General features: G+C 42.6%; 1 protein-coding gene across 1 annotated transcript; it reads left to right on the top strand.

Moving 5' to 3' along the window:
• Positions 1-452: 452 nt before the first annotated feature.
• LOC311632831 (uncharacterized protein) lies at positions 453-12,030 on the top strand (the record flags this gene model as incomplete). The annotated part of the gene is made up of 6 exons (XM_084904716.1): positions 453-789; positions 2,696-2,808; positions 6,753-6,879; positions 7,176-7,271; positions 9,506-9,566; positions 10,983-12,030. Exons 2-6 carry the CDS (start codon positions 2,794-2,796, stop codon positions 12,028-12,030), a joined length of 1,347 nt encoding a protein of 448 aa, XP_084760842.1. The 5' UTR covers positions 453-789; positions 2,696-2,793.
• Between the last annotated feature and the right edge of the window lie 274 nt (positions 12,031-12,304).

The raw sequence follows: 12,304 nt of genomic DNA, 5'->3' as shown, positions 1-12,304 counted from the left end.
TGGATAATTTTGAAAGCTAGCAGTCCTAAGACAAAGCCAGCTGCTGCAAGATATTATTCTTGGAATACGATACACTTGGTTCCAAGTTCTTTGTTTAGTTACGAATATTCACTGCAGAGCCCCAGGCGGTTCTAACAGGCACCACATGGCCACGGGCAGTTCCAACATGGACTGTAGGACCGTGGGCAGTGCTAATGGTCAGTGGGCGGGCAGTCTAATGGTCAGCGGGCGGGCAGTGCTAATGGTCAGTGGGCGGGCAGTCTAATGGCCAGCGGGCGGGCAGTGCTAATGGCCAGCGGGTGGGCAAGCTAATGGTCAGTGCGCGGGCAGTCTAATGGCCAGCGGGCGGGCAGTGCTAATGGCCAACGGGCGGGCAGTCTAATGGTCAGCGGGCAGGCAGAACTAATGGTCAGCGCAGGGACAGTGCTAATGGTCAGCGGGCGGGCAGTGTAATGGTCAGCGGGAGGGCAGTGTAATGGTCAGCGCACAGCAGTGTTTGACGGCCAGCCCTCCTGGGCTGAGTTGTCAATAGCTGTCAGTGGACAGGAAGGAGGCCCGGCCCCTAGAAACCCGCCGCAGCTGCAGACGCTCAGGCCCCGCACGCCAGGCCCTGACGTCACCCGGAGGGGAGTCGCCGGAGGCTCGGAGGCCGCGGGTCCGAGTGGACGCGAGCGCGGGCGGCTCCTGCGCACTCGGACCCTGGGTTTGGCATCGCCATCTTCCGTGGCGCCGCGGGGACCCCGGCTCCGGCGCGGCTGTCGGCGGCATCTGCGGCGGAGGGAGCGCCAGGTGCGTCCGGGCCTGGCTGGCGGTCAAGGCCGGGCGGGCGGCCTCTCCGCGAGGCGCGGGGCAAGAACCGGGCAGCCGCCCTCCCTCCGCATCCCCCTCCCCGCCCGCCCGGCTGAGCGCTGCCTCCGAGGGCGCCGTGGGGAGCCGCAGGGCCGCGGAGGCCGGGGTCCGCTCATCGGGCCGGGGCAGCGGGACAGGGAGGCCGGGTCGGGCGGAGCGGGGTGCAGGCGGGAAGGCAGAGCCATCGCGGCCCGGGCAGCGGCCCCGCGCGGGGGTCTGAGCCCCAGCCCGGCGCCCGCGGCCACGGGCAAGTTCGTCTCGGGCCGATGAGCTCGCGTCTGTGAGCTGGCGGTACCAGCCTCCCGGCTGTTTTACAAGGCTTAGTGTGATGACTCGGTAACGACGGGCTGCTTTTGTTATCACCGGGGGTGCCGCTCTTTTCATGGTTGGCTGATTCCATCATCTCCATCCTCATACCCATCCTTTCCCGTCGCTCTCAGTCCCCTCCATTTCAACAAACCCCAGCGCTAACGGTTCGGTTGAGCCATTGTTTGTGCAGCCTTGACCATGGGCTTTGCGTTCTATTGTTTGCTCTTTGGCTCATGCTGGGTCCCTCACTAACATTTGCATTGGGCACAGCGGTTGTCCCAGCACTTAATCAGCGGGTAGTGGATTAGGACAACCTAATTTACCTTGCAGTGTTCCATTTGCAGCCCTTGTGGGGCTTCCTGGGAATTCTTGTGCCAAAACTTTGTAGCTGCTTTCCCCTACCCGTCCCTGTTCTCACAAAGCTGTTAAAACATGTACGTGGAAACCATAACTGGAGCTCTGACGTTTAGGTTTTATGGGAGAAGCTGCAAATCCTACCCCGTCGGGAGGGGAAGTGAGGCAGACATTGTTAAAAGATGAAAATGCGGTTTCATCTTGCTCCACGGTATGGAAGTGATGTCACCTGCCTGCCATTGGCTGTGCATCTGGCTCTCGGAGCGCCCGCCAAGCACCAGGCCCGTGGGAGGGGGTTCCCGCTGCACACGGGAAAGATGCCAGCGCCGTGGAGTCCGGTACCTTTTGCTGCTACACTAAAGTACCTCGTTGGGGATGATGGGACCAAATGGTTATTTTAGAAGTTAGATGTGCGTCATTGTCAACACATTAGATGGCCTTGTCAGGATTCATTACTGCCTAATTAACCTTTACCCCAGGCCCAGCCCACGTTTGGAGGGACTGTCTGGATTTGTGGCTCTGGGTCAAGACTTACAGAATCAGAACAATACATGGAGGGTCGTTCAAAATTATCTGTTTCTCCTTCATGTTAAAGATAATGGCGTTGAAAATAAGGCAGTCCCTGGGTTTGTTAATAGCAGAGCCCAGCGTGGGCCAGAACCTCCAGGTCCGCCACAGTTAAGTCAGCACAAGGTTCTTGGAAAAGTGATTTTTAAGAAACTGCAATTTAGGGAGAAGAAACATCTTATTTTTGAGACCCTTTGAAGACTTTCTGAACTTGTGGGGTTTATAGTAGTAACAGAAAAAATTGTTATGACCTGTAATGTAAACACTTTTCCATATCAAATATTTCCTTCATCGTCATTTGTAATACCAACACAAGGGTCCATGCTTTGGATATATATTATGCACCTTGCTTAGCTAATCTAATATTGGATGTTTATGTTTTCAATTCTTTTGTGGTATTTGGTAAATAGACACATGATTTTCAAAGCAGTCAGTAGGAAAGAAATGTTTAAATTCACTCGAAAATGTCCCAAGGTTATCAAGATTTTTTTCAGAGTCACCAGTAGACTGATGGGTATTCCTTTATCATGGCCCCTCCTATTCCTTCTCATGGTTCCAAGGAATGTTTTCCAGAGGCTTACTTTTTACTAAACTGTTGTCTGGAAACTTCTGACAGGTCATTCCCGAGCTGCAAGATAAGTCTCATGACTTCTGTCTTACAACATTCCTTATTCTGGCTGCCTAGTTTCTGTCCCTTCCCCAAAGCAGCTGAAAATGGACAAACCCCAGGTGAGTCATTTACTTAGTCCTTACTTTGTTTTACTGTGTGTGTGCTCAATGATTTTTATGAAATAGGGTCCTTTTATTAAATTTAAAAAGTAAATAGTTTAAAATCACCTTTAGGGAAAATACGGTTTGACTAGCACAGCAGTTCCCAAGACCTTTTCAAGGGATCTGTGAGTGAACATGTATTATTAAAATGCAAAATCCGCCTGGACCGATTTGGCTCAGTGGATAAAGCGTCCGGCCTGCGGACTAAAGGGTCCCCGGTTCGATTCCGGTCAAGGGCATGTACCTTGGTTGCTGGCACATCCCCAGTAGGGGGTATGCAAGAGGCAGCTGATCAATGATTCTCTCTCATCGATGTTTCTAACTCTCTATCCCTCTCTCTTCCTCTCTGTGAAAAATCAATAAAATATATTAAAAAAAAAAAAAGAAAAACTTTTTTCAAAAAAATAAATAAATAAATAAATAAAATGCAAAATCCAATTTACACTGTTGACGTTCGCACCTGTGGTGAGGAGATTGCAGCCTGGTTGGCATGAATTAACACAGTGACACCAATGCCATTGCATCCATCTGCAGTGTACTCACCTTTACTTACGGATATCTTCAATGAAATCGTCAAAATCCGTTTATTAAATTTTGACCCTTGGGTACACATCTTTTTAACATTCAGGGAGACGAAATAGGAAGCTCACATAAAATACTTCTGCTGCACCTGGACTATGAAGGTTGGTTGTCTTGAAGGGGGAAAAGCACTGTGGGGCTGTTTGATTTGTGAGCTCATCTAGCCACTTTTTTCATGGAATGCTATTTTTCCTTGGAAGAGCACATGGCAGGCAGCCTGGTTATTCAGACAGATATTTAACAAACATTTTCTCAAAAGTGAGTGAAGTGAGCCTGTCACTGAAAACATTTGTCTCTATTTGTTTACAATGTTAAATTTAAGCTTTAAGTGAAAATGAGAATTTTGGAAAACTTGTATCCCTCACTATGAACTTGACAACTTCTAATGCTTAAAGACTTTTCTGATGAGATTGGTGAGGATACTAACAAATGTGGTATTATACACTTATATACAGTATGTAATATTAGAAAAGATAACACATTATCTATATATATATATAAAAGCCTAATATGCAAATTATCCCATCAGGCAGGCGCTTGACCCGGAGTTTGATCTCTCGCTATGACATGTGCTGACCACTCGGGGGCACACGTGGAACATGGTGGGTGTCAGCCCTGTGTGCTGTGGTCCCACCTGGTGCTTGCAACTGCTGCCAGTGCTGGCCCAGCCCCAATTGCCCCAAAGACAGCAACTGGCAGCAGCAGCAGCAGGGGTGGGGCCACTGCTCCCAAGTGCTGAGGGAGCAGGGTGGGGGCTGCTGGCAGGCCTCAATTGCCCCTCAGGGCTTCTCCACCTCCCCCTGCTTACACCCACTGCAGGCAGACAGGACTGGGGGCTGCAGCAGGAGGGGCCAGGTGGAGGCACAGAGAATGGGCCAAGACTCGCCCCTGTGTCCTCCACAGCCTAACAGCCCACAGTTCCTTTCAATGTGCACAAATTCATGCACCAGGCCCCTAGAATAATATAATAATGTATATTATATAATGATTAATTATATCAATCAACATTTGATTGGTATTTCTGATTTGTGTGCTCAGAGGCAAACTCAAGCAGTTTAACAGGACAGAGGGAAACAGTGAAGTGAGGAACAGGGAGTAAGTTGGTTAGGGAATGCCCACTCTAAAAGTTAATATTCAAGGAAAGTTCTGAATTAAATAAGATAGGGAGCCAAGAAAAAATACAGCAGAAGAGCATTCTAGATAGGAGCAATAGCAAGTACATGCAACCCCAAGGCATGTTTCAGAAACAGTATTTGGGACTTCAAAGCAAGAGAGAAGTGACTTAGGGGAAGCAAGATAAGAGGTAAAATCATAGAGGTAAAAGGAGCTAGAATATGTAGGAAGTTATAAATTTATAGAAAACATTAAGTTTTGATTTTATTTATTAGTTCATTAAAAAATATTTGGCCTGACTGGCATGGCTCAGTGGGTGAGTGTTGACCTATGAACCAGGAGGTTATGGTTCAATTCCTGGTCTGTCATGGTTCAATTCCTAGTCAGGGAATGTTCCCATGGTTGCAGATTTGATAACACTGGGGGTGTGCAGGAGGCAGCTAATCAATGATTCTTTCTCATCATTGATGTTTCTCTCCTTTCCTCCCTGAAATCAATTAAAATATATTTTTAAAAATATTACATTTCCGATTCTATGGAATATAAATAATTATCAGAGGAATTTGTACAGCCTCAAATAGTTCTATCATTAAAAACTCAAGAATGAAAATAATTAGCATTATGGCTCTAGCCGTTACCAAACCATATAGACACTGCTAGTATATGAGTTACCCTCCCCCTCTCTCCCCGTAGTTATTAATTTCCAATTAGTCACAAAGATGCATTATGCTTCTTCCCCCAGTGCTGCTACTTGTATGTAAATGTTTGTTGCTTACATGTGTCTCTAAATTTTCTAACACTCCATTTTTCTGATGTGCCATTTGCCTCTTCTATTTTAGTTTTATTCTAAACTACTAATCTCACATAACTCTAGTGGTTACATCTATCTCTTCAGTGGTTCCCCATTATCCGTATTTGCATCTACAAAGCAAAAGAGTGAACATCCCAAAGAAGTATGAGACAGTCCACATAGTGTGAAATAGTAGAACATTAATTCATATTTTTTTAATTGCACATGCTTTAATTTTTTGATTTTTTAGATATGTTTTTATTGATTTCAGAGGGGAAGGGGGAGGGAGAGAGAGTTAGGAACATCAATGATGAGAGAGAATCATTAATCAGCTGCCTCTTGCACGACCCCTCTTGGGGATTGAGCTCACAATCTGGGCATGTGCCCTTAACCGGAATCAAACCTGGGACCCTTCAGTCCACAGGCTGAGGCTCTATCCACTGAGCCAAATCTGGTATGGCAATACTTTTCTTTCCTATAAATACGAAAAGAAAACTTGTCAACTTTAGTAAACAAATGAATAGATGTAAATATGTGATGTATAAGACATTAATTGGGTATGCAAAATATATTTTAATGTCTCAAAAGACAAATTCAGAATTACTCCATGTTTTGTAACCTGATTTGACTGTCACATAACTAATTTTGGTCCTACACTATGTTCTCATTATACTTTCTTACTTGTAGTTTCCTAAATTTGCCATTTTTAATGCATATGTGCCTTTGCCAGTTCTGATTTCTTAATTCCTGAAGTTTGCATAGTCAGTTGGACCACCTAATAAGATCTAACTTGATAATACAAAATACAAAACAACTTTTCCTACTTGTGACCATCTTACATCTTGTATACATCTACCTGCTGTGCATATTGTATATTAGAATTTACATTTTGCCCTTGCCGGTTGGCTCAGGGGATAGAGTGTCGGCCTGCGAACTGAAGGGTCCCGGGTTCGATTTTGGTCAAGGGCATGTATCTTGGTTGCAAGCTCTTCCCTGGCCCTGGCCCTGGCCCTGGCCCTGGTTGGGGCTCATGCTGGAAGTAACCAATCAATGTTTCTCTCTCATATCATTGTTTCCCTCAGTCTTTCCCTCTCTTCCACTCTCTCTGAATATCAATCGAAAAGTATCCTCAGGTGAGGATTTAAAAAAAAAAGTATTTACATCTTTGCCTCCCTGTCAGGATAACAGAAATAGTTGTTTTCATTCATTGTTGTATCCCCAGCAGAGATCCATGCTTCCAATGATATCTCAGTAAATATATAGTGAACAAATACTTTGTATATGTGTAAAGCAGGGTTCAGTGTATCTTAACTTGCCAGGGTAAATTCTATAGTTAGCACATTAAAAGCTAGTTTACATGTCTTTTCAATACTACTCTATTCTGATCACTTCAAAATAGAGCTGAAATATGTTGTTACAGGGATCAGTAACATTCAAGGATGTCATTGTGGAATTCACCAAGGAGGAGTGGAAATTACTGGACGAAGGTCAGAAGGCCCTGTACAAGGAAGTGATGCTGGAGAACTACCGTCACCTGGTCGCAGTGGGTGAGAAAAAGTCCCCGCTCTGTGACTCCAAGTAATTTGCATTTTCTTTCCCAGCTGTGGAACATGTAAGGTATCTGTAGGTTTGAATAATACTAATATTTTTCAGGGGTCAAAGATGATGAGTCCATTTTGGTTACCAGAAATAATATTTGTGTCTCCACCCTCCCAATTGAAAAAAATCTAACCTTACCAAACCTAGGAGGACCTTCATTGTTCTGCTCCGAAAACTACTTTTGGTTCTTCAGAGACCCTAAATTCCAAGCAAGTTCTGTTTTCTCTATCTCTTTCACTCATAGGTTATTTTGTGAATAAGTCAAATGCAGTTTTGAAGTTGAAGCAAGGAAAGGAGCCATGGATATTAGAAGTAGAGTTTCCACTTCAGAACTACACTGGTGAGTGAGCAGTCAGAGCCCTGGTGATTGGTATTGAGGTTGTTGGTGCCTTTTGCCTTTTGAATTATTTTTCAGGAATCATTTTTTTAAGTGCCCTAGAGATCTGGAAATGAATGAGGATGCTTGATCAGCATATGTAAGCAACACAAATCACACCTCCAATTTTCATTCTCTTCACTGAAATTCACCCCATAAAAATTCAACATTTTTATGTTTACCTATCTTTCCTATATACTAACCTTGACTTAAACTTTTTTTTTTCTAGAATTCGATTACTCTCTGCCATCGAAGTATGCAGCTATAATCAATCCTAAAGTGTTTATGACTCTGGCTTATACATTTTTTCAAATGCCATTTCCCTCCTTTTATTAACAACAAATGCCTTCCCATGTATGTTAGTTGTTCACTAGATATTTTTTGAAAGATTCTGTTTCAGTTAACATGAGACACACTCTGTCCTCTGCCCTGTGTAGTAACTTCTGCCAGGGCTTCGCTTTTCTAGACCAACACTTTGTTTTTTAGGCTGAGAACTCCTAAAATTGATGTCTCCAGCACCTTCATTTTATTTGTATTTTGGTACCATATTTTACCATCCTATAGGATAGATCCACTGATCTAAATGCCTTATTAGTGTTGAAAGCTAATTTTTAATTTAAATGTTCATAGTAGTTGTGTAATGCTGCAAACATACATTGCTGCTAGTCTATCATGGTAAACTTACACTGGCTCACGATTACCAAATACAGCTAAGTTAATATTCTGTCAGGAACTAGTCTAGCTCTTTCTGGCCTACTACATCTTGTTTCTCCTCATGACTCCCCAAACACATGCTAATCATTACTTCAGTTACTCTCTGAAGTATCTTTCATAAATAGAATCTTATTTCATGTATATCCAAGTTAACCTTGCAAAGTCCCTGTCAAATAACTTTTATATTTCCCCTACAAATGCCATGAACTCCCAACCACAAGCCTCTGCTCATAATCTTTGACTTTCTGTTAAGCATTTAAACATGAATGCTGAAGATCAGTAAGTGTTCTAGAATGATGTTGAACCATTAATCTAAAGACAATGCAGTAAATTGGAGCAGAGATGTGAGAGCTAAGATATGAAAGTAGAATAAGACTGTTGTTGAGTCATAGGTAATATTGCTTTAGAGATGCAGTATTTAGTGGTCAGGGTGAACACAGCTGGTGTTATAACTGGGAATTGTTCCTGCTATATGGGTGATATATGCTCTGCTTTTAAAAAAATCTTTCCTTTTGGACATATAACTTTCTGAGTCCTCTGTCCTAGTGAAAATTAAGTCTAAGCTATAGGACTGTTCCTCTGAATACGAGGAAATTGATGTTCTGAAAAAGTCACTTTAGTGTTGACAACTAGATTGTTGTGTACAGGTAAAGAGGAAAGAAAGTAGAAGTTTATAGTCTGCTAACTACTAGGAATCCTAACACAATATACTAGGTGTGAACAGATAAAATAACCTATGTATTTAGCTCATTAATTCATACAATTTAATCTTTGCCCCAATGTTTCCAGTGAATATGATTGTGTACTGATTTTTAGCACCCTTACTTACTGTTACTTGTCCTTCATGAGCTCACAGAATTCTCTATGAATCTCACATTCCTGCTAAGTAATACTTTAAGTATTTTTTATTCTCTCTCCCTGTCCTTTTTTTTGTCTTAATTTTCTCCTCCAATGTTTTTGTTTGTTTGTTGTTGTTGTTTTGTTTGTTTGTTTGTTTTTAATCCTCACTCGAGGATATTTTCCCATTGATTTTTAGAGAGAGTGGAAGAGGAGCGAAAGACAGAAAAGAATGTTGATGTGAGAGAAATAACATAGATTGGTTGCCTCCTGCATGAGCCCTGACTAGGCTGGGAGGAGCCTGCAACTGAGATACATGCCCTTGAACAGAATCAAACTGGGGACCCTTTGGTCTTCAGGCTGACACTCTATCCACTGAGCCAAATCGGCTATGGCATCCTCCAAGTTTTTAAGGTCATTATTTGTAAAGTGTCATTGGTGCTTGGGTTTATAACCACATTCCTTCCCCTTTCTGCTATTGCAGTTTTTAGTGTTTATTATTTTTTAAACCAATGACATAGAGGAAGTTTACATTTGAGAGTTCCTTCATTTACAGAGATTGACTTGAAGCCTAAGAATCAACCCAACCCTATGACCATGCTATTGTTTAAGATTTACATGGTATTAAATGTTGGATTCCTTTATAGACCTATGGAAGATTCATGAGTCAGAAGAAAGACACCAGGAAAGCAAAGCTGAAAAGTCAAGGCAAGTTCAAGAATTCAGTTTTAAAATTACAAGTTTTATAGGAAAGGGTCTAGATGAGGGTACTGGAATTGGGACTGTCCTAGTTAATACTACATGTGAGAAAACTAACATTGGAGCAAATTGCAAAGAACTTAATGCAAATGAGAAAGCCCTTTTTCATAATGGAGACCTTATTCAAGATCAGGGAGCACAATTATTGAAGCAGTCTTCTGATTCTTCAGAGTTACACAATCAGGGAGGTTTTATTATACAAGGTAGAGTTAAGTAGAGAGATCCTATGAATATAATGCAAGTGAAGGTTCTTCTATCAAACAGTAAACCACAGTGTATGTCAGAGAGCATTCATAGTGGAGAAACCCTATGAATCTAATTAATATGGGGAATTTTGTAGAAATTGGTTCTTATTTTGGTGGTGAGAATGGCATTAGGTGTTAGACTGGTGAAGTCAGACCAGACCCTAGTTTAACAACCTCGGTACTTGTGTTCTGGCTAAGAAAGAATTCAGATCCAAGACTCAAACTGTAAGAGAAAGTGTATCTAGAAAGTCACAGAAGCAGAAGTGAGATGAGGAATAAATGGGCTCAGGAAACAAATTAAACATGTTATAGGAGCAAAACAAGGGCCCTTGGTGCTTAGGAGGGAGAAAAGTAAAAGTACCTTTTATCTGATGGGAAGAAGAGGGTGAGGGGAAAAGCTTGGGTGTGCTTCCAAGAGGGGGAGCCACCCTGGGTCATCCATCTTGAGGGTGTTTATCTGAAGGTCTCAGGGGAGGATTCCAATAGAATATTCATAAGCTTTCCAGGTGTGTCATTTGAGGGTCATGGTCTCTACTGATTGGTTGGCACAAAGGCAGGGGGTCATTAGTCATTGTCGGTCCTGAGGTCAGCCATGGCATCATTTGTCTGGTTTTGCTACTTTTCTGGACTTCAGGCTAAAACATAACTGAGGCTAGATGTTATCCCCAGGGATTGATGCTTAAGGGAGTGATCGTGCAAGGGCCTACATAGGAGTTGCATGAGGCCCCTTGTTCCTCCTCTAAGGGGTCTATCCCAAGACTAGCAACATGCTAAGAGAGGAAAGGTCAGGGGAAGGTCTAAATCACATGACAAGTGATATGAAAGGTCTGGAGAACATCTGGACTATACAACCAGAAATGAAAGGTCAAGAGGTTTAAATCACATGAGTAGGGAGTGATATGCTAGGGAAGGAAAGGTTACACTGTGGATGAGGTGGTACTTTTCCCAGTTTTTCTCATTGCTGGAAACCTGAGGCTTTCTGCCCTGGTGACCTTCTGTCCCTGGCCCAGTGTCCTCACTCTGTTCATGGCTATCTAACTGCCTACCACACAGCTATAAAATAGACAGCAGACAAATAAAAAAGACTTACACATTAATGAATTTGAAATTTTTTCTCTAGGACTGGAGAATCCACAAATCAAAAGACGCATACCAAAGAGAAAACCTATAAATGCAATGAATGTGGGAAGTCCTTCTACCAGCAGTCTATCCTTACAGTACATCAGAATACTCACTCAAAGGACAAACCCAATGAAGATGGGCAATCTGTCCCTAGGAATGGAGACCTCACAAGACATGAGAAGACTAACACCAGAGAGAAAGCTTATGAATGTCAAGAATGTAAGAAAACTTTCTACCACCTGTCATCTCTCAGTAGACATTTGAGAACTCATGCAGGGGAGAAACCCTATGAATGTGATCAGTGTGGGAAGTCCTTCTATCAGAAGCCACACCTCACAGAACATAAGAAAACACACACAGGAGAAAAACCCTATGAATGTACTGAATGTGGGAAGTTCTTCTATGTTAAGGCATACCTAATGGTACATCAAAAAACACACACCGGGGAGAAACCATTTCAATGTAAGGAATGCGGAAAACACTTTTCCCAGAAATCACACCTTACAGTACATCAAAGATCACACACAGGGGAAAAACCTTATAAATGTAAGGAATGTGGGAAATTATTTTCTAGAAACACACATCTCAAAACTCATCAGAGAACTCATACTGGGGAGAAACCCTATAAATGTACTGAATGTGGGAAATGCTTCTACCAGAAGTCAGCCCTCACAGTACATCAGCGAACTCACACAGGAGAGAAACCCTTTGAGTGTAATAAATGTGGAAAACACTTTTACTATAAATCTGACCTTACTAAACATCAAAGGAAACACACAGGGGAGAAGCCCTACAAATGTGATGAATGTGGTAAATCTTTCTCTGTGAATTCAGTCCTGCGGTTACATCAAAGAACTCACACTGGAGAGAAACCTTATGAATGTAAGGAATGTGGGAAATTATTCTCTCAGAAGTCACATTTTATCATACACCAGAGAAAACACACAGGGGAGAAACCCTATGAATGTCAAGAGTGTAAGAAATCTTTTATCCAGAAGTCAGAACTCACTGCACATCAAAAGATACACAGACCGAGAAAGAGCTAATAAATAGTATGAATTGGGAACTTCTGGCTGAGTGTACCATTCAGAATAATAAGATAATTTACACAAGACAAAAACTTTAGATATACCATCAATATGGGGAACTTTAGCCACAATCCTTCACAGACAGGAAATACAGAGAGAAATTCTACAAGTGAAAATTTTACCATATGTCAGACTTGACTAAATGTCAGACAACATTGATGACAGAAACACTGCAAAACATGAGGAAACCTTTGAGAAGCCAGACTTTATTGTACAACATAGGAATCACACA

This window comes from Pipistrellus hanaki (assembly GCF_964339955.1).
Source record: "Pipistrellus hanaki genome assembly, chromosome: 14".
NCBI classification, from domain to species: domain Eukaryota; kingdom Metazoa; phylum Chordata; class Mammalia; order Chiroptera; family Vespertilionidae; genus Pipistrellus; species Pipistrellus hanaki.
This window is presented reverse-complemented; position numbering and strand designations above follow the sequence as displayed.